Source organism: Megalobrama amblycephala, linkage group LG21, assembly GCF_018812025.1.
Source record: "Megalobrama amblycephala isolate DHTTF-2021 linkage group LG21, ASM1881202v1, whole genome shotgun sequence".
NCBI lineage: Eukaryota > Metazoa > Chordata > Actinopteri > Cypriniformes > Xenocyprididae > Megalobrama > Megalobrama amblycephala.
In genome coordinates, this window is record NC_063064.1 from 17119008 (window position 1) to 17142425 (window position 23418).

General features: G+C 36.6%; 2 protein-coding genes across 7 annotated transcripts in view; one reads left to right on the top strand and one right to left on the bottom strand.

Moving 5' to 3' along the window:
* csf1a (colony stimulating factor 1a (macrophage)) overlaps positions 1-23418 on the top strand; it is an 87622-nt gene that overhangs the window by 39249 nt on the left and 24955 nt on the right. The window lies entirely within an intron of this gene.
* optc (opticin) lies at positions 3835-10768 on the bottom strand. The gene is made up of 7 exons (XM_048173050.1): positions 10400-10768; positions 9174-9332; positions 6949-7114; positions 6668-6826; positions 6248-6450; positions 5323-5418; positions 3835-5229 (listed from the first exon to the last, which is right to left on the bottom strand). The coding sequence occupies exons 1-7, from the start codon at positions 10424-10426 to the stop codon at positions 5059-5061; spliced, it is 981 nt and encodes a 326-aa protein (XP_048029007.1). The 5' UTR covers positions 10427-10768; the 3' UTR covers positions 3835-5058.

Genomic DNA, 23418 nt, shown 5'->3' on the forward strand with positions numbered 1-23418 from the left:
AGCATGTCTTTGAGGTAAGCTGTGCAATGCATTAGTGATCTTAAAAAAATAAATAACAATGAATATGAGTATTAAAGTATTCTGAATATTAAACCTTTTGCTAGCTGGTTTATGAAAATGCCATTAATTTATTTTACATTAATAAACTGTTTTCCCCCCACATTTACAGTATGTTCATATTTAATTAAAATGTAAAAAGTTGGAATATTCCCACATGATTCAGCTTACTCCTAACAATTTACGAATCTTTTGTTTTGAATCAGTGGTTCGAAGCATGTATCAAACTGCCTAATTCACATGAACCATTGAAATTTCGAAACACTTATGATGTAACAAAGCCTCGTTTACTGAAATCACGTGACTTTGGCGCTCTGAACCACTGATTCGAAACAAAAGATTCGTAAAACTTCATGAAGCAGTGTTTTGAAATCGGCCATCACTAGATATTGTTGAATAAAGTCGTTATTTTGTTTTTTGGGGCACAAGAAGTATTCTTGTCACTTCATAACATTAAGGTTGAACCACTGTAGTCACATGAACTGTTTTAAATATGTCTTTAGTATCTTTCTGGGTGTTTGAAAGTGTAATTTAACTTGCTGTCAATGCAGGCCTCACTGAGCCATCGGATTTTATCAAAAATATTTTCATTTGTTTTCCAAAGCAGAAAGAAGGTCTTACGGGTGTGGAACGACATGAGGGTGACTAATTAATGACAGAATTTTCATTTTTAGGTGAACTAACCCTTTAATTATTAATTGAAGAATTTTTACTAAAATGAGCTGTGGGATAAAGTATATACAGTACTTTGGGGTAAGCTGTGCCAAAGGCTTGTGATGTTACGTTTCTGTGATGTTATGAATGCTGTGTTTTCAATTTGGGTTGACAGCAAACATCCTGAAATATAAGTAGTTTTATCGCTATATGTGTCTCATTTCACAAAGAAGTGGCAAATCTTACTCCACTCTCCCTTATATTTAATGCAGAGGAGCAACCCTGCTTAACAGAACGCTAACTAGTCCTTCCTAAGATTCAGCTATCACAGCAATTGATTGAGTTTTGCATGTGGGAGGCTGGAGAGATCCTTTGCATGTTTGTTTGTGTGTGTGTGTTGTTCAGGCGGGGGCTCAACTTAATTATTCGAAGGCTCTGGGCGGCTGAAAGGAGGATGGATGTGTGTTTTAAACATTCCTCTTGCCTTAGCCCCTCTCCTCACCTACTACCTACACACATACACACACACACACACACACACACACACACACACACACACACACACACACACACACACACTGACTGCTGAAATACACCCCCACAGCATATGCACCTATCTACGGCCCCTCCCTCCCCTGAATCATGTGGGAGGGAAGCCCGCAGGTCCTTTCAGTTATGAGATCAATGGATGAGCTCAGGCAGAATGCAAGGTCACCTTCATGGACCCAGTGCAGAGAGGGAAAGAAACAGAGACGGGAATGTAAAATCCATGACATTAACGCAGGTGCATGCTTAGCCTTCGTTGCTGCAACGCGACATGTTTTCAAAATCATTGTTTACAAAAGCACTATATTTCTTTGCTTTCTCATCTCAGACACTCCTCCTTTTCATGTATCAATTAGCCGCTGGTAGTGTTTGGGCTTCAAACACCCCTTCCCTCCCTCACTGTAAATGCTCCTGCAGCTGCAGGGAAAGGGATTGGGTTTTCTCTCGTCTTTATTCATCAAGTGAGTCACTGGCAGTGGCTGCCTGGGAGAGGTTAAAAAAGAGTCATATGCGATGGAGGAGAGGAGGGATGATATAAGCCCTTGTGAAAGCAAATAACAATGTGAGGATCATTTGGGCGAGGAGAATGGAGCCCAAAGAAAAAGAGAGGAGGAGGAGGAGGAATGGTACCGATCATAAAGCTTGACCGTACTGGGAGATTAGCAGTGCTTAGCCTCGCTCTCTATCTCTTCTGTTCATTGATGGACTGCAGACCAGTGATTCTCAACTGGTGGGTTGTGAGCCAAAAATGGGTCGTGGGTTTGTTCTGACAGAGTTGTGAATATCATTCCCTGCTATTCACAACTCTGTCAGAACAAACCCACGACCTATTTTGCAAATGAAATGCAATGGAAACGGTTTCCATATCTTCTGTTGTTGACATAAAAGACAGCGAGTCAAATTTATGCACATATTCATCTCTCACTTGGTAGAAGTTACCCAAATTAGGTAGATACTAAGATGAACAGGTTTTTTGACATCTCTTCTTCCTCAAACCATGAACAAAATTACATTTTAAAAAAGATATAAAGATATTTCTGTACGTTTTTTTTTTTTAATTTTTTTTTTAAAGGAAACCATTGGGCCAGAACACTGCAATCTTTTAAAGGTGCCCTAGAACTTTTTTTAAAAAGATGTAATATAAGTCTTAAGGTGTCCCCTGAATGTGTCTGTGAAGTTTCAGCTGAAAATACCCCATAGATTTTTTTTTTATTCATTTTTTTTTAACTGCCTATTTTGGGGCATAATTAGAAATGAGCCGATTCAGGGTGTGTGGCCCTTTAATTCTGGTGCTCCACGCCCCAAGAGCTCACGCTTGCCTTAACATAAAAAAAGTTCAAACAGCTAATATAACCTTCAAAATGGATCTTTACAAAGTGTTCGTCATGCAGCATGTCTAATCGCGTAAGTACAGTGTTTATTTTGATGTTTACATTGATTCTGAATGAGTTTGAGGCTGTGCTCCATTGCTAACGGCTAATGCTACACTGTTGGAGAGATTTATAAAGAATGAAGTTGTGTTTGTGCATTATACAGACTGCAAGTGTTTAATAATGAAAATAGCGACGGCTCTTGTCTCCGTGAATACAGTAAGAAACAATGGTAACTTTAACCACATTTAACAGTACATTAGCAACATGCTAACGAAACATTTAGACAGACAATTTACAAATATCACTAAAAATATCATGTTATCATGAATCATGTCAGTTATTATTGCTCCATCTGCCATTTTTTGCTATTGTCCTTGCTTGCTTACCTAGTCTGTTGATTCAGCTGTGCACAGATCCAGACGTTACTGGCTGCCCTTGTCTAATGCCTTTCATAATGTTGGGAACATGGGCTGGCATATGCAAATATTGGGGGCGTACACCCCGACTGTTACGTAAGTCGGTGTTATGTTGAGATTCGCCTGTTCTTCGGAGGTCTTTTAAACAAATGAGATTTATATAAGAAGGAGGACACAATGGAGTTTGAGACTCACTGTATGTCATTTCCGTGTACTGAACTTGTTATTTAACTATGCCGAGGTAAATTCAGTTTTTGAATCTAGGGCACCTTTAATAATCGCATTTATTAAAGGGTTAGTTCACCCAGAAATGAAAATTCTGTCATTAATTACTCACCCTCATGTCGTTTAACACCCGTAAGACCTTCATTCATCTTCAGAACACAAATTAAGATATTTTTGATAAAAATCTGATGGCTCGGTGAGGCCTCCTTTGCCAGTAAGACAATTAACACTTTCAGTGCCCAGAAAGCTACTAAAGACAGCAGTGTTTTGAAATCGCCCATCACTAGATATTGTTGAATAAAGTCGTTATTTTGTTTTGTTTTTTGGCACACAAAAAGTATTCTCGATGCTTCATAACATTAAGGTTTAACCACTGTAGTCACATGACCTGTTTTAAATATGTCTTTAGTACCTTTCTGGGCATTTGAAAGTCAATGTCAGTGTCAATGGAGGCTTCACTGAGCCATCAGATTTTATTGCATATATATGAATTTGTGTTCCGAAGATGAATAAAGGTCTTACCGGTGTGTAACATGAGGGTGAGTAATTGACATCATTTTCATTTTTGGGTGAACTAACCCTTTAATAACTAAAAATCATGTAAAGACACATTGTTTACATCTTGTGGCTATACTTTTTTGAAACATATGGTTGGGTCCTAATCGCTTTCATTGTAAGTGCCAACCTTTTTTTTTTTTTTTTTTAAGATTTTTTTTGTGTGTGGTTATCAAAATAAGGTTGGCGGTCAATTGAGCTTAACTTGTATTGAACCTGGAATATTCCTGAAATGAATTTCAATGTTTGATGTTAAGGACATTTTTTTACTCAGTGAAAGAGAGCCAAACTTTAATTTTCTGCTGTTGTGTTTAATTTAGTTTTTAGACAGAATTCTGGCTTCATTCAAAATGCGCTGTTAAATGGATCTGCGTGGGATGATTGCAGTGCAGACCTGCGTCCAGGCACTTTGTCCAATTGGACATCGCGCTTATGGCACAGCTTCAAAGTGGTGAAAGAATGAGCACACACGATTTGGTGTGAGAAAACCTGTTCATGCTCATGGGATTACATTTGTTGTGTCTTTACAGGTGCTTAACATCCAGTGCAAATAATCTAGGAGTATCTTTACATTGTGCACACAGGTAAATGTCAAACTATAAATATTTGACAGTTGCCAAGTAACCTCAGAAACCACCTGCAGTGGTACATGAACGAATTGATTTAAAAATAGATGCAGCTGAGTTGTCACTGTTGAATGGGAAACAGATAAATCGAGCAAACATAAGTATCATTAATAAAAAACAGTGCATCCTCAAAGACCGTTAGCATCAATCTGATGCTACAAATGACACAAATACCTGACAGATGGAGCTGAGTGTCTACAGAAATGCAGAAGTATAATATTACACCAGACAGAAAGTACTGGAGAAGGGCTCCACATTGTGGTGAAAAGGGGCACTACAACTATTTAAGTGTAGTTGTATATGCTCTTGCTCTAACTACTTCTGCAAATGTGATCAATGTCTCTAGCTCTGTTCCAAACAGGTGAGATATTGCAACAGAGTCATTTTTTATATCTGTTGTAATGAGTGCAATGTCACTGAGTGCATAACTTAGCGTGGCTAAAAGAGAACAAAGTTTGGAACAAAAAACTTTCTCCTAGATATTGATTACATGACATTTTAAAGTATTTGATTTTCTTGCTTCATATTATTTTGCTGTGGTCACAGAGGAGTTAGAAAATACACACATACACACACAAACTTTGGGAAAAAAAGAGGGGCATTGTCCTAGACTGGAGTTCCTACAGGTAGTCGTGGTAAGCAGATATAAGCCTGAGGGTAGAGATTGATGTCCACTGGGTTGCCATCAAGCCTGATGTCCTCCAGGGCTTTCCGAATGTAGCTTTTGTCATGCGTGTTGCAGAAAGTATCTTGGCTTAAGCTCTGTACATTGTTATTCTGGAAGAAATGTAGAAGAGAGGAAGAGAAATTCCATTAATTCTGAGGACATTATTGGCTACTAGTGAGGAGAGTAGCAGGAGCTGTTTTTACCTGCAGGTGGAGCACTCGTAGGCTGTCCGGTAGGGGTACTGGAATGTAGTCTAACTTGTTGTTTGACAGGTAAAGAAACTGAAGCTCTTTCATCTCCTACTCATGAGAGAAAATGAACACAAACAAGATGATAAGATGATGATAAGAACATTATCATGTTATCAATGTTAACATTATCATCATATCAGTTTATTATTTACTTTTGTCTGTGGAAAAGTAATCATTACCCTGCTGAAAAAAACAAAAAACAAACAAAAAAACAGCCTTAGCTGGTTGGCTGGTTTTAGCTGGTCTTCCAGGCTGGTTTTAGAAGGTTTTGGCCACTTTTATTAGCTGGCCAGATTTGTCTTAGCTTGTCTTAAATTATTCCAGCTAAAACCAGCTGTTCACCAGTTTGGCCAGCCTAGGAGATCAACTTAAACCAGCTACTTCCAGCTTAAAACAGCTAAGACCAGCCAACTGGGTGGTTTTAGCTGTTTTTCAGCAGGGTTGGTGAGAATACATTGCTTCTCAAGTAAATGTATCTTATTTTAAGGACCATCCATCCTTATTTATTTTGCAGTTAAAGCAGAATTAAAAAAATTTGGTGCACCAAATCAGCATATTAGAATCATGTGACACTGAAGACTGGTGTAATGTCTGCTGAAAATTCAGCTTTGTCATTGCAGGAAAAAATTACATTTAAAAATATATTAAAATAGAAAACAGTTATTTTAGATTCTATTATAATATTTAATAGGCTATATATACTATACTATAATATTTAATACTATAATATTTCACATCATTACTGTTTTTACTGTATTTTTTTGATCAAAATATAGCCTGGGTGAGCATAAGAAACTACTTTCAAAAACATAAACATAAAAAAAAGAAGAAAAAAAAATCCTAAAGACCCGAAACTTTTGAACGGTTCTGTAAGTACCTTAAAGGCCTCCGCGTGCATGCCTGAACTCCTTAGCTGGTTATTGCGGACATCGATGTGCTTGAGGGAAGCTGGGAGTTCTGGGAGTGCCTGGATGTTGTTGTCAGCCAACATGAGATCCTGAAGCTGAAGCAGTGAACGAAAAGAATCCTCGTTCACTTTACCTATCTGGTTTCCACTCAGGTCGATCCGTTTCAGTTGATCTGAGAACACCGTTGAGTGCAGTTTTCATGAACATCATTCAGTTTGATTTATAATTTAATTTATAAAGTCTTAAATCTAGTCTTAAACTTTTAAATAACAAACTATTTATGCATTTTAGGTCTTGGGTAAACTGTGTAATACAGTATAATGTTTGAAATATGTTTGAAAAACCACATTTGTATCTTCAAGAAAGAGGGAAGTCTGTTTGAGTCTTACTGAGATTGATGAAGTCTGTGGCCTTGACCTCGGTGATCTTGTTGAAGCGAGCGTAGAAGTGTGTGGTTTCTTTGGGAAGAGGGGGAATCTGAGTCAGTTCTGAGTCATCACAGTAAACACTGCCGCTGATACACACACACAGAAGGCAGGAGGGCATTCCTACAGTAGAGAGGGAGAGAGGACTGTGCAATGACGCTTCATACCACTAGAGGCCACAAGATTCAAGACTGAAATAGAAAACAAAACATTTTTATCACTTGCAAACCATTGTATCCATCTACCTAAGCCTGTGTCAGGCCCAAACAGACCCGGACCACGGAAGTCTAGAGTGGATAGGACAGGTGACTTTGTTGGACGGGGCGGCAGTGTCATTTCCTCCACATAGTCCTCAGGAGAAACTACAGCAGGTGGCTGAGTGACTGCTGGAGGAGGAGCCAGTGTCCCAACCTCAGTCAGTAAGAAAGAGAAGTTAGACAAAATGAATTCACAGAGCATAACATTATACATAAACTCATTCATAGTGACTCTATTCTGAAAGGGATAGTACCAGAAAAAAAGAAAATACCTAGAAAAATAAAAACATGTCATCATTTATTTAAAGGTGCAATATGTAGATTTTCATCCACTAGAGGTCGCCTATTCAAAACAAAGGTGTAGCTTGATGATGCCAAGTTTGAGCGAGGAATCTTGGGACATGTGGTCTTCACCTCACAGTCAGTGGTAAAGAATCGGGATAGGACTCGGAAATCATGTTCATGAATGTTATTATTAACGTTACTGTAGTATGAAGCAGAGCAGGAGCGAGTGTTGTGGGAGCTGAACGATTGCGCAACACACGCCTCACTAGCAGCGGAACTTTTGTTATGCCACAGTCGCCGGCGCCACTTCCGCTTTTCCGGTCATGAGTATGAGGTAATGCAACTCTGTTTATCATATTAAATACATTTGAGTGTGCTGAAAATGTTGTTATAACATTACTCTTTGCGTTCGCTTGGCGGCTGCTGTAAGACACTGTTGCACACTGCAGTAAGATAGATCGATATTAGAATATATTAAATGCTGGATGGCTTGTGTTGATAAATGGCATGCAATTAATTTTAAAATGTATTGTATGATGGAGTTTCTGTATTACTGTTACTAAAAATAAAGCTGCATCTGATTATGCTATGTTAGCTACTTGAAAAAATAGTGTTTTTTTCTGAGGCATGGTAAAGCATGGTACTCGCAAAAAAATCAAGAAAATTAGATTTAAACAAAAAGACTAAATGTGTTGAGCTAGCTATATAACAACAATTCGTTTTCTGTCTATAAGTGTATCAAAACAGATGTTCCCTTGTCTAATAAAACATGTAATATATTAAAGCGTCTTTGGTGTTTCCATGGTTTCTACAAAGTAAAATCGGAAACCGAGGTTAACGTGGATATGACGCAATTGACAGGTGACCAAAGACTATAGAATAACACAAGACGTGTCACTCGTATTGTTTTGAATGGGAGAAAGTGTAACGCGCAATATGGCGGAATAAGTCCCGCCTTCTAAATAAGAGCCAATCGCCGACTGGTAAAGTCATCGCGTCACTTCAGCGGCCGTTAGAATCACCGGTTTCTATAGAAACAGTCAGACGCGCGCTTCCGAGGAGACGCGCATTTAGATCTGCGCATGCGCATTAGCTTGATCCAGCCTGAAAAATACAGGTTTTTTGTCATGATTAGAGCGTTTAGAAACTAAATTTATGAGCCGGTTGTTGTTAGATTTCATTGGTGTAAGGTTGGCGAACAGTTTTGGAGAATTTTATGTTTCCCCATTCAAAGAGATTGCATGATGCCCAGGCTGCCCAAGAGGCGTTTCAAAGATGGCCGCTGAGTGAAATGACTTGTCTTATAGGGACTTTGCAGGTGACTCACTCACACGTCCCGGTTCCTTGGTTAAAATAGCAATTTTTTTACGATTTGCAAATAGTTGGAAACTTTTGGGATATTGTAAATTGAGACTGAACAAAATATATAACACTGGCCCAGTGGTTTTTGGATATTTTACTGCAAAAATCTCACATATTGCAGCTTTAACCTCATGTCATTCCAAACCTGTATGGCTTGCTTTCTTCTGCAGAACACACAAGACGATTTTTTTTTTTTATAAATGTCTGCTTTATTTGTCAATACAGTGGAAGTCGGTGGGCTCAAATGTTATGTGGTTCCCAACCTTTTTTAAAAACTCTTTTTTAAATTTTTTTATGCTTTATTTAATACAATGTAACATGTTGTCTAATGAAATTATTATTTTTTTTAACTATTTAACTGATCTTTTGAAATGTAATGGCACTTAATAGCATTGAATAGCTGAATAGCACTTATCCTCCTTCACTATATACAAAAGTAAATAGCTTTATGTCCTGCCTAACAGAAGAAACATGGAAGAAAATAAAAAGTCATACAGGTTTGGTACGACATAAGTTAATGATGACAGAACTGTCAAACTTAGTCAGCTCTTGAAACCTCCTCTCACCTCCTCATCCAGGTCATCATAATCATAGGTCATTCCGTATGGGTTCAGATCCCATGTGTTTAAATCATCGTAATTCGGGCTAAATGCTTCAGAGTCCAGATCAGTTGGAGGGGCACTGAGACTGAAGCCCAACAGGGTCCAAACAAGATACAGTGCCATCTATAGTAGACAAAATTAATTATTTTGTGCATATGTATTTAGTACTTTGTCATTGTGGATTTGTGATATGCACTGGGGACTTGTTATGAATTTAACATCAGAGTGTCAAGGTAATCCACAATTTATACTCTATATTTTCTTATTAGCTGAAAAATGGTGTTACACTTTATTTTACAGTGCCGTAGTTACATTGCAATTACTCAAATAAGTACTGACTCTGAGTACTATTAATTAACTACATGTACTTACTATAGAGTTACAATTAGGGTTAGGGTTTGGTTTAGGGTTAGTTACTTGTAGTTATGCATAATTTACTGTTATTACTACAGTAAGTACATGTAGTAACGTGTAACTACGGCACTGTAAAATAAAGTGTTACCAAAAATTGTGCATTCATTTTGGGCTTTTGGAAATGGTCTATTTTTTTACAAAGGGATTTTATAACTGTCTGCAGGAGTTATTTGTTTAGAGCCCTGAATGCCTGTCACACCAGTATTTGTTTAACCTTTTAAGGGCATTTCTTTCCGGCTGCCCAGACATGTAAACTCTTAGTAGCCAGAAACATCATACATAATGACAGTGTGCAAGTTCATACACTTTAGACCCTCCACACATTTGAAAACATAAATAAAGTAGTTTAATGGTTGCAACAGTAATCTATCAACCTGAAGAGTTTTGTGGAGAAGGCTGACAGGGGTGTGCGATCTTAAGTATGATTTTCCATATATAATAATCCTCTGGAGTAGCGAAAAGTACCTAAATAACCTACCAAATATAACATAATAAATCCAAATCACGCGTCTTCCTCTATACTAAATCAACACAGATGGAGTCCATAATGCGCATCTACATGGTCGTCATGCAGTGTTTCTCAATTCTGTGCAATCAGAGGACCACACCAACCTTGCCTCCCCATAAACTCCTAACAGCTCCAGCCTGACACATCAGTATTCAGAGCTCTCCTGGGCCTATTTAATTATTCACACAACCCCGTTCTGAAAGTATTCGGAATATGACTAATTACCAAGGAGTCCTCATACAGCAGGAAGGGGGAAAAAGAAACCTACCTTTGATGTTTGTCTGTTAACAGCCATGGCCTGAGAGCAGATCTTAGGGGAACAGTGGTATGTGTTCTCCTGGGGTTTCAGCAATGAATAGCTGACCCAGGAGGATTGAGGACACTAGCAGGTTAGGTGAGGGGGAGAGGTGGGAGCTCAGCTGGGGGATGGCCAGGTCAGTTTGCTCAGCTGTCACTAATTTTACAGCGCTCTCATTGCCGTAGTCTCAGACCCGGCCTGGTTTGGTAATTTACCACTCCCTACCGGCAGGTTGTTAACTTCATGTGGTTTTCAGACGCGTGTCTTAGTGAGATGCAAGACTTCATTTTTTTCACTACATTTTATGTTATTTTGGTGTTCCAGAAGACCATTTTTGATTTCCAGGAAGAATCTTCGTCAGTTCAGCCCTTGTGGTTTCAGTGGTTTCCAGTCCATTCAAGCATTATACTATAAAATATAGTGAGAAGTAAATCTGTGTCATAATTGTTTGACTCAATTTGCTGAAGCCTCAGAACTTTTTCTGACTGAACACCCTGTAAAGTCTGAATTAAACTAATGGACTTAATGTTATTTCATGGTGTATTAAACAGGTCAGTGAGGTCACCTGTTTGTGATTTGACTCAGACTGACGTCCAGTAGCAAACCTAGTGGACGACCTTTGACATCCTCTGAATTTTTACTGGCGTCTGCCTGACGAGACGCAAACAGACACTCCTGCATAATTCCTTTTCTGTAAGAGATCTTGCGTCACTTCTCAATTAGCGACCATGGTTCACATATCAAAATTCCACCTCAAAATACTTTGTACAGATGATGACTAGCTCAAAAGGAAGCACTAAGAGAGAGGAGAGGAGGTGTACTGAGAGGAGGTATATGAAAACTTTTCCTCTCTCCTAATGAGGACAAGTATAGTAAATCATTGACAAATATTTATTTTTATTTTCACAATGACCTATGCTTTTGAAAGAAGTCTTTTATGCTTACCAAGGCTGTTTATTTGATGCAAAAATACAATAAAAACAGCAACATTGTGAAATATAATTACAATTAAAAAATATCTCTTTTCTATTTTAATATATTTTAAAATGTAATTTATTCCTGTGATGGCAAAGCTGAATTTTCAGCAGCCATTAGTCCAGTCTTGAGTATGATATGATTCTTCAAAAATAATTCTAATATGCTGATTTGGTGCTCAAGAAACATTTTGTTATTATTATGTTGCAGACAGTTGTGCTGCCTAATCTTTTTGTGGAAACTGTGATGCATTTTTTTGATGCAAGTAATTTCTTTCAAAATCTTACTGTCCCAAACATTTAAAGGGTTAGTTCACCCAAAAATGAAAATTCTGTCATTTATTACTTACCCTCATGCCGTTCCACACCCGTAAGACCTTCGTTAATCTTCGGAACACAAATTAAGATATTTTAGTTGAAATCCGATGGCTCAGTTGAGGCCTTCAAAGGGAGCAATGGACTCTTCCTCTCTCAAGATCCATAAAGGTACTAAAAACATATTTAAATCAGTTCATGTGTGTACAGTGGTTCAATGTTAATATTATAAAGCGACGAGAATATTTTTGGAGTGCCAAAAAAAACAAAATAACGACTTATTTAGTGATGGTCGATTTCAAAACACTGCTTTAGGAAGCTTCGGAGCACAAATGAATCAGTGTATCGAATCTGCTGTTCGGAGCGCCAAAGTCACGTGATTTCAGCCGATGGCAGTTTGACACGTGATCTGAATCATGATTCGACACACTGATTCATTTATGCTCCGATGCTTCATGAAGCAGTGTTTTGAAATTGACCATCACTAAATAAGTCGTTATTTTGTTTTTTTTGGCGCACCAAAAATGTTCTCGTCGCTTTATAATAATATTTAACCACTGTACTCACATGAATTTAAATATGTTTTTAGTACCTTTATGGATCTTGAGAGAGGAAATGACATTGCTCCCTATAAAGGCCTCACGGAGCCATCGGATTTCAACTAAAATATCTTAATTTGTGTTCCGAAGATGAACGAAGGTCTTACGGATGTGGAACGGCATGAGAGTAAGTAATAAATGACAGAATTTTCATTTTTGGGTGAACTAACCCTTTAAATGGTAGTGTATAATATCTGTCAGCTACACTGTAAAAAATTGCCAGGAATTTACAGGATTAAAGAGTATTATTTTACAATAAATTACTGTAGTTGGAAATTTACAGTGAAATGAATGCATGCTGGGTCATTTTCTTACTATTAATCAAATTACATCACAGTAATTTACTGCTCTTGATTTACTGTGAATTTACATTATAAAATTGTCTTTAACCATGGCACTATAAGAAATTATATAGTCTGCACTGTAACTGTTTTGGAGTCACCATAATGGTGATCAGTGTCCCGTTTACTTATTCTTGGACATTGTATATTCATATTTAAATTTCTGATCTAGCCAAGTCAGAAGTTTGACAAATGAAAACATTTGTCACACTTCTGGTGACAAATTATAATAATATAAAAGATAAACTCTGAAGATTACAAAATAAACCAAGAACACAAACTGCTAAAACCAAAAATAAGTTCAGCAGTCAGATAAAACCAACAAGTATCAAAAAAGCATAACCTATTCATGCTGCATTGCAAATGCACTGTAGAAATACAATATGATATTGTTTGTTTACAGTCATTTTTGTTTTCAAGAACTGTAAAACCAAGCTTTTTTACAGTACATTTGTAAAAAATGTAACTGAAATTGGCAGTAAAGTACTGTAGATTTTACAATACATTTCTGAGAGTGCAATATACAAGAGAAGTCCTGCTGTGAGATTACTGTTAAAGGGTTAGTTCACCCAAAAATGAAAATTCTGTCATTTATTACTCACCCTCATGCCGTTCCACACCCGTAAGACTTTCATTAATCTTCAGAACACAAATTAAGATATTGTAGTTTAAATCTGATAGCTCTGTGAGGCCTCCATAGGGAGCAATGGACACTTCCTCTCTCAAGATCCAAGATCCTTAAATCGGTTCATGTGAGTACAGTGGTTCAATATTAATATTATAAAGTGACGATAATATTTTTGGAGCGCCAAAAAAACTAAATAACGAATTATTTAGTGATGGCCGATTTCAAAACACTGCTTCAGGAAGCATCGGAGCATAAATGAATCAGTGTGTCGAATCATGATTCAGATCACGTGTCAAACTGCCAAACGGCTGAAATCACGTGACTTTGGCGCTCCGAACAGCAGATTCGATACACTGATTCATCTGTGCTCTGAAGCTTCATGAAGCAGTGTTTTGAAATCGTCCATCACTAGATAAGTCGTTATTTAGTTTTTTTTGGCGCTCCAAAAATATTCTCGTCACTTTATAATATTAATATTGAACCACTGTACTCACATGAACTGATTTAAATATGTTTTTAGTACCTTTATGGATCTTGAGAGAGGAAGTGTACATTGCTCCCTATGGAGGCCTCACGGAGCCATCGGATTTCAACTAAAATATCTTAATTTGTGTTCTGAAGATTAACGAAGGTCTTACAGGTGTGGAACGGCATGAGAGTAAGTAATAAATGACAGAATTTTCATTTTTGGGTGAACTAACCCTTTAAAGTAATGCAATTATTAACCTGGGATATACTGTAATTTCAGACTTAAATTTTTAACAGTGTATATCTTGATGTTGATGTGCTAGCATGCAGCTAAAAAGCACAATTTTGTGGTGCCTGTTTTTTTCTTCTTACTGAAATGTTAAAATGTTCTCAGTTCTCATCTCTAATAATGAAATGCACATTGCTGTACGAGAAGGATGTGCAGTAAGATTTCAAAGGTGCTTTTCAATGAATAACATTTGTTCTAAGATACAATGCCTAAAGGAAAACAAAGTCTACATTTTATTTAGCCACTGTGTGAATGTGCATGTGGTGTGTTTTATGTGGCTGGGAAAGCTGTAAAAAAAATTTTAATCAGCATATCTTCAGAAACTCTTCAATAATTATAAAATGAATCATTTTCATAAGTCGGAATTACTGAAAGTACAATTATGGGGATGCAGTTATATTTGTTGCCACAGTACAGAGCAACATCATTGTATAGTAATTGAAATTTTATATAAAAATATTGGAAAATATAGTTATATGAGATGTGTTAGTTATGAAAAACATGCTTAGGTATGGTAATTCATCAATTCTAACAGAACAGTGTTCTTGCCTGTTAAGCTGACTAATTTAATCTATAATTACAGTTATGTTTTGATATCCACCTGCTGGGGGAGCAAGAGTTCTGAGCTGTTTGTCAGAATGTATAGCATTTCAGGAAATTGTTTCCATCAGCCATCTGAATAACATTAGTCAAGCCATGGAGGATGTATAAAATTACAAAAAGCTCACTTTTCTAAGACTTCTCTAAGAAGCATTTAGGAAGCTGAGATTTTGGGCTTTTTGTAATATGTTATTTTATTACTTTTACTTTTATTTTTATTTTATTGCACTTTAGATTTAAAATCTTTTTTTCTTTTTTTTTTTATGTTTCAATATGAGTCTTATCTCATGCACTCAGCCAGAAACCTTCCCTTTCGTAGCACTTGCATACATCAAACTTTACAGTTTTATTCCTTTATTCTCAAGGTTTTTACAGAGGGGTTTGTTCATTTAGCATTCACTTAGCATTCACTTTTATACAATATTTTATTTCTAAAATTAAGGTGAAAATTATTATTATTATTTTTTTTTTTTTTTCTGCATGCTGACAATATTTTCTAATATATCCCTTATCTCCTCTGGACTCCTAATACAATAAAACAAGAATTTGAATCTGTCTTTATCCAGTGATAGGGTTTTTGTTTTGGAAATGTATGTAAATGCATGGATATTTAATTAGATAATGCCTCATTTGCATATTTAAGCATAACATTTCAGAAATGTGTAATACACAAATTGTTTGCGATTCTTAATGTAATCAATCAACTGGGGAAGGTTATGTCTATTATTTTTTTATTTATTTATTTTTGACCCTATTCATTTTGGGTGTCTTGCCTAAAACACCCAAAAAGAGTTTTTTTTAAAAAAAGCAAAAAATTAAATAATACATTGCTCACCCTCATGTTGTTCCAAACCTGTATTACATTATTCTATGGAACATATATGAAACTTTTTTTCCCATAAGTCCATATGTTCTTTGGTCCCAATGACTTATTATATGGACAAAAAACAGTTGCAACATTCTTCAAAATATTTTCTTGTGTTCCAAGAAGAAAGAATGGTTTGGAATGACATGGTGTTTAGTACAGTAAATGATTCATTTAAATTTTCATTTTTGGATGAACTATTCCTTTAAGACTAACAAAACATAACTGTTAGAGGACATGACGTGACAAAGAGCAAAGCAAATAAGAGAGCTATTTTCATTGACTAATAGGAAAACAAGAATAACTGACAAGATACAACTGGGAACATGAGACTGAACAGAAAAATATGACAAAAGAGATGCCCAAACACTCCACACCCATTACATATGGTAAAAATTTGGTATTAAGCTGTTGCTCCCTCGGGTCGGTGGTCACGCCGGCGTGATCACCGCGTTTTTTTTTCTAACCAGTGTGAAAGAGACTCAAAATACTCCGTCAATGTTGCACATACAATTAAGAGCTATACACCACTTTAATCTGTGGAATATCTTCTTTTATTTGTGTACACTCAGAGTAAAAACAAAATGTTGTGCTTTTTGTAAAATAAAGAAAACTAACATGATGCGTGATCTCTCGTCTCCCTCTGAACGAAGTCCAATCCGATAGTTCTCAGAAAATGAACTGTAACTTAGTGAATACTAATCACAAAAACATTAGACTTGTGTCTAAAAAAACGTTTAAATGTCAGGTTTTAAATCGTGTAAGTCAAATCGAAAACAAACCTTCTGTGTTTATGTAATCTGTATGAAAAGAGAGCCATGTCAGAAGTCCTTGATTCAGCTCATTATCCGCTAATGCGGCCACGCCCACGGAGGGAGCGCTATTCAGGCGCAAATTCAGTCAATACATGCATTCATCGTCTCAATCGTGTATTTATTGTCTTGAAAAGTGTTTTGAATAGCCATAGTTAGCTTAGCGATCTCTGGCCTCTGTTAGTTCAGTTATTTCCTGGATTGCCTATTCTTCTTTAGCATTGGCATTTGTGGACTAAAAGTGCACAGAGCGCCCTCCGGCTGCAAGTATGAATTGTAAACAGTATCCAGCGTTCACAGTTATGACAATAAATAATGAATAAATACTCCTCTGTATAGAAAATTTACATAAACATGAGAATCCATCAATATTTCTCCAAATGTGCATGCTTTTAAGCTAAAAGTCTATATGAAATGCCATAGAGGTAACATAACTGTTCAGACACTTTGTATCATAGAAATGCATTATATTTTAATAATAGAATACCATTATTTTAAATTGTAATAATATTTCACAGTATTGCTGTTTTTTCTGTATGTTTGATCATGCAGGTATGCAGGTCATTAGAGCTCTTTTATGCAGATCTTTTGTCTTCTCAGTTGAGAATCACCCATTATTCATGATTATTCACACCTCCACGCATACTGTGTTTCTTGACCAAAGATGTTTTAGAAAAATTTAAATCTCTCTATTGTTTTATATGAAGGAGTAGGAATGATAATTTTTACATAATTTTGAAGCAAAAACTCTAGTCTACAACCTCCAATACCCAGAGGTCTTGTGAACAAAGATTTAATATATATTTTTTGGCTTTATTTCAGTGACTTAAGTTTTTTGTTTTTTCAATAACCACGCATAAACATTATTCCTTCAAAAATACAAACATGTACATACATGTTCCTTACATATTATTGTAGCCTAGTTTGTGCTGAATACAGTGTAATGACACTTTTTCCATTAATATGTTTATGAACAACTGAAAAAAGCACAAATGTCAGGGCATGTCAAAACTTCTCCAGGCCCCAAATCAGCCTCAGACTCCTGAGGGTTTTAACTATCAGAGAAAAGCACTTATACCAAATTCAAGTGGTGGTGATTGTGATTAAAGACTCAAATCATTTGGTTGTTCACTAAAAGGATTTTTTGATTCTTTATGGTTTCTCTCATTTACACTAGTTGATGGGGATCAGTGAGTGTTTTTTGCAGTGAATCGTTCACTCAACAGATTCATTCAAAAACTGTATTTGCTCACGGGGTCTAACTAATCATGTATTGACCAGGCTAAGACTACATTCTTTCCTTTCAAAAAATTCAAAAATAAGCCAAGAAAGTGGAAGTTTGCCAATAAAAGCAGTAAAAAGCAACCTCTGAGAAACAATGTGCAGTTTGTTAGTAGGTAGGCTTACTAAATAACCGGGGTTTTTGAGAGCATGACTAATTGCTCTCTTCTACTTAATTGTTTTTGTGATGCAGATAGTGATGATAAAATCAAGCTGCCCTTGAACCCGGTGGGCTGAATGGCTGTGCGTCCAGAACACAAGTTTAGAGAAAAAGCATGAACACTTTCTAACCTGTTCAGTGGTGATAAACAGCAAAGAATGGACAGCCTCAAAATGAACCATGTATACTGTTACCACAGTATGGGCTTTTGCAAACACAATGTGGTATCTAGATTTTTTTTTTTTTTTTTTTTGACTGACCTGCGCATGTTTATTTTCATAAGCACACAATATGGTGTCTTGTTTTTCTTTTCACAGCATGACAACGTTAACAGTTCACTTGATTTTCATACACATATAGCTTATGAGAATGGTTTCTCTGTCTCTAAACTCTGACTTTAAATTAACAGGAAGTCTGCGGATAATTCATCAATTGTGATATACATCAGGCATAACATTATGACCACCTTCCTAATATTGTGTTGGTCCCACTTTTGCTGCCAAAACAGCCCTGACCTGTCGAGGCATGGACTCTGAATGTGTGCTGTGGTATCTTGCACCAAGATGTTAGCAGCAGATCCTTTAAGTCCTGTAAGTTGCGAGGTGGGGCCTCAATTGATCGGACTTGTTTGTTCAGCACATCCCACAGATGCTCGATTGGATTGAGATCTGGGGAATTTGGAGGCCAAGTCAACACCTCAAACTTGTTGTTGTGCTCCTCAAACCATTCCTGAACCATTGTTTTACTTTGTGGCAGGGTGCATTATCCTGCTGAAAGAGGCCACAGCCACCAGGGAAAACCGTTTTCGTGAAAGGGTGTACAAGGTCTACAACAATGCTAAGGTTGGTGGTACGTGTCAAAGTAACATCCACATGGATAGCAGGACCCAAGGATTCCCAGCAGAACATTGCCCAAAGCATCACACTGCCTCTGCTGTCTTGCCTTCTTCCCATAGTGAATCCTGGTGTCTTGTGGTCCCCAGGTAAGTGATGCACACGCACCTGGCCATCCACGTGATGTAAAAGAAAATGTGATTCATCAGACCAGGCCACCTTTTTCCATTGCTCCGTGGTCCAGTTCTGATGCTCACGTGCCCACTGTTGGCGCTTTCGGTGGTGGACAGGGGTCAGCATGGGCACCCTGACTGGTCTGCAGCTATGCAGCCCCATATGCAACAAACTGTGATGCACTGTGTATTCTGACACTGTTCTATCAGAACCAGCATTAACTTCTTGAGCGATTTGAGCTACAGTAGCTCATCTGTTGGATTGGACCACATGGTCCAGCCTTCGCTCCCCACGTGCATCAGTGAGCCTTGGCCGCCCATGACCCTGTCACCGGTTCACCACTGTTCCTTCCTTGGACCACTTTTTGATATATACTGACCACTGCAGACCGGGAACACCCCACAAGAGCTGCAGATTTGGAGATGCTCTGATCCAGTCGTCTAGCCATCACAATTTGGCCCTTGTCAAACTCGCTCAAATCCTTACACTTGCCCATTTTCCCTGCTTCTAACACATCAACTTTGAGGACAAAATGTTCACTTGCTGCCTAATATATCCCACCCACTAACAGGTGCCGCAGAGATAATCAGTGTTATTCACTTCACCTGTCAGTGGTCATAATGTTATGCCTGAACGGTGTGTGTATATATATATATATATATATATATATATATATATATATATATATATATATATATATATACATATACATATATACATATACATGAAGGTATATACAGTGCAAGCAATATAGACACAAATCCGCAATAATTATACACTATAAATACTTTAGATAATTGACTGAAGTGTAAATGAATAAATGTCTCACTTTGACTGTTTTAATCATGCATCTCAATGACAGAGCATGTTAAACATTGAGAAATGCTGCAATAGTCCACTGACAGGACATTTCATCTGTTTTGCAGTCACACAAATGTTCTTTAGTTCTAGACAGAATAATTAGTTTGTTTGCAGGTGGAAAATATCAAATATTTGAATCCTCACAGATATCCTCATATTTATCCACATTTGTCATCATAAACATTGTTCAGATGTCCTCAAAGGTTGGTTCGACATGTTTCACTGTGTTTTTTTGTTTTCTTAGACTTTATACTTTTGTATTATTTATTAATATTTTAAATTAGCTTTTGTTTTTATATTTTCAGTTTTAATTTTAGATGTAGTTATTTTTATTTATTTATTTTTTTAATGTTTATTTATTTTTTATTTTTATTTCAAGTTTAGTTTTTGCAATTTTAGTCCTTCCACTTATTTTATTTCATACAGTTGCCAAAGTAATGTTTCTTTTAAGTTTAGGTTTTTCATCTTTTTATTTCAGTTTTATTTTAATCAATTTTTAATAGTTTTAGTTAACTAATGTCACTGCATTTCAAGTGCTTTTTACTATTTGAAATGACATACATTCTGTAAATCAGCCAAATAATCCTTTAAATCTACTGATATAAACAGGTTTGTATGAAGGTTCAGGGTTCCAAATATCATCCCCTCTGTATGTAAAAAAACATTATGAGATGTCTTCAATAAAACACAGTGCTAGGGGTAATGCATTACAAGTAACGCAAGTTGTGTAATAAGATTACTATTTTTAACACATTACTTTTACAACATTTACATTGCCAACAAAATATTTGTTACTTTTTTTTTCAAAAAGTAATGCAAGTTAAGCTGGGTGCACACTGTGCGATTTATAATAGTCCTTTATGATTGTTACTTGTCAGAAAGAACGAACATGATCCTCATGTCACACTCTGTGATCTCAGCTGTCATTTTTGTCAGACTGTACGATAGTCAAGACGCGTTAAAAACGGACGCAGGCTTGAAAACTTGTCCAGAGTATTACAACATCAACCCACACACATTTGGTGACTGTGAGCTGCATTACACGTGGGACTGAAATTGAGGCTAACAAAGAAATCTCAGGCGTTAATTTTGATCACTGCTTATCTTGAAAAACAAAGACAATTTGACGTTTGTCGTAGGAGAAGTCACACTGCAGGACTGTGCGCTAAATCTTCTGACACTGCCAGTATTTCGTCTGAGGTAAAATTTGATCGCAACGGTCATTAATCGGCTGCCGGTGAACATGTCAAACTAGCGATCAAAGACTACAGATTTTTGCCTAGGATTATAGGAATCTTTTAGGATTCCCAAAATTTGTCTCAGATGACCAAATCGTGGCCAAAATCGCACAGTGTGCACCCACCATTACTTTGTTTTCCCATTTATTGACTGACATTTATTAACCCCATGTTGAAAGAAATTGGGAGTAAGTGCAGAGGTGTTGTGTGCAATTAGCCAATTTCATTCTTCATTACTGCAAATAGGTAATTCTGATAAATACAATGACTATCCATTACGACATGTAGGCATTTTATCTTTATGTACACAATAATAATATTTTACATTGTAATCCTTTTATTTTTAATATGTCATTTGTGTGCTGCCGTGTGTAACAAGCAGAGTGTACGCGAGTTGTGCAACCTACTATAGGCGCATATTACTAACGCACCCTTTAAATAACAAACAATAAATAAATAAATACTGTGCCATTGACTTTAGACCAGGTTTTTGTTGGTCAATGGTGCAGACGTTTTCAGTTGGCTCAAAATAGCAACACACCAACAATGCGCCTGAACACACCTGTGCTTCAGACCAGCACGGCCATTGGCAAACAGATGGCCGTGAGTGCATTTGCTATTTAAATAAAGTGGGCACTGGCTGTGAAAATGATAACTGCATTGGGCTGAAACTAGCAAAAAAAACTTGCGTCGCGCCTGGCGCTGCATTGCGCCGGGTGTATGATAGGGCCCTGAGACTTATTCGTTTCACTTTTGGTGTTACAGGGCCTTTACATTTACCAAAAATATAATTATTTGTTATTATAAAAACAAACATGCAAGCCCAGCCCAGGTGAGAAAAAGTAACATCGCACATTACTTTCTATAAAAAAGTAACTAAGTGATAATGCAGGGGGGTAATGCAGTATAACGCAGTACTTTTAAAAGTAACTTTCCCCAACACTGCTTATACAGTGAAACTAATGTGTGTGTGTGTGATTGTTTTGAGGTTTTCTCATGAACCGCTGCTGAGAGCCACAGCGAACATGCTGACTACTGTGCTATTGTTGAACTGCCTCCAAAACACACTGCTCCTGAGACATGGAGGATTCACTTACCTCAGCTTATCAAACACTTCTTGAGAAGTGTTACTTAACTTCTTTCATAATCTATGAATTTCTTAATAAACATTTCTTCTCCCATTCAAAACACAGTTTGTATGTGCTGGACTTCCAGTGTAAGTGCATTACTGTGAGCATGCACAAAACACAAAATTATTTTCTGTGGTACTCAACAGCAATGTGGTATACCACAGATGTCATCCATAGATGTTTAGTTATAAATAACCAGCATATTACTTTAACTATGAATTCATCAGTACACAGGAATAAACTTTACACAGTTCCTTCTTTTCGTAAATTAAACAAATATTGGCTCACTCTGCTATAAATCATGTGGCTTCGTTATACCACAATATTGTTGAATTTGTGATTCTGGTTGACATATGTTCCAAGGATGTTGATTAATTTTGCTTAACTGAAGCTCAACATTTGTTGGCCACATGTTCTTCCAAATTAGGGACAAATGTCGTGCGATATCCTCCCGCAGAACCTCATCCACTTGGACTCCAAGAGTTAGCCATTAGGCTGACGAAAACCATCTATCATTTTTATCTTTTTGTTCATCATTTAAGAAAATAATGTTATGCATAAAACCCTGATTGCATCAAATTATAGTATGCTGGCAGGTTCATCATTTAATGCTATGCTAAGCTTGTTTTTCAGCTGATTGTCAGTTGTAAGCTTTATTTATAATCATTCATGAATCTGCAGAAGTAGATGTTTGCGGCCACATCTTTCAGTGGCTTCACGTCACAGTGACTTAACTCCCTGCAGAGTAAATTGTTGTGTTAACTCAATGTGCAGTATTATTGCTGACAGTCACTGGAACGGCCATTATTCTGCTCAGAACATTATCCTAAACCACATATCGTGAACTCAGATTGTTAGCCATGGTGATTATATAACCAAGCTTTTTTTCTGAGGTTTGTCAGCAATTAAATTACATTCACACATTTAAAAATTATATTTCATGAATTACATTCCAATTGTAGTATTTTACAATGTTTTTTTTTTTTTTTTTTTTTACAGTATATATATAAATAATATAAATGCTATTTCAATGAGTAAAGTGTGAGGCATAAACCTTATAATATTTAATTTTATAAGCCTAGCTCAGATATTTTAATTAGGTGGCGTAATATTTGGCCACTTAGCTATTCATAACTGCTTTAATATTCCCTTTTTATTATTATTATTGGAGATGTCTGTATGCTATAATTACAAATACTGTGGTAAAGGCTTTTGTCATGAATATTAATTATTTTATGCTGGCTCAATTTATTGCCAGAAATATGAAAATAATAATAATAATAATAATTTGGCTGGCAGATTCATTCCTATACTGGCTTGCTTGACTAAATTTGTGATTTGTAATATATAATTAAAAATATTTTCTTACACCATTTTACATACATTTTCTATCATTTATAATCAGGCACTGAATTGTGAAC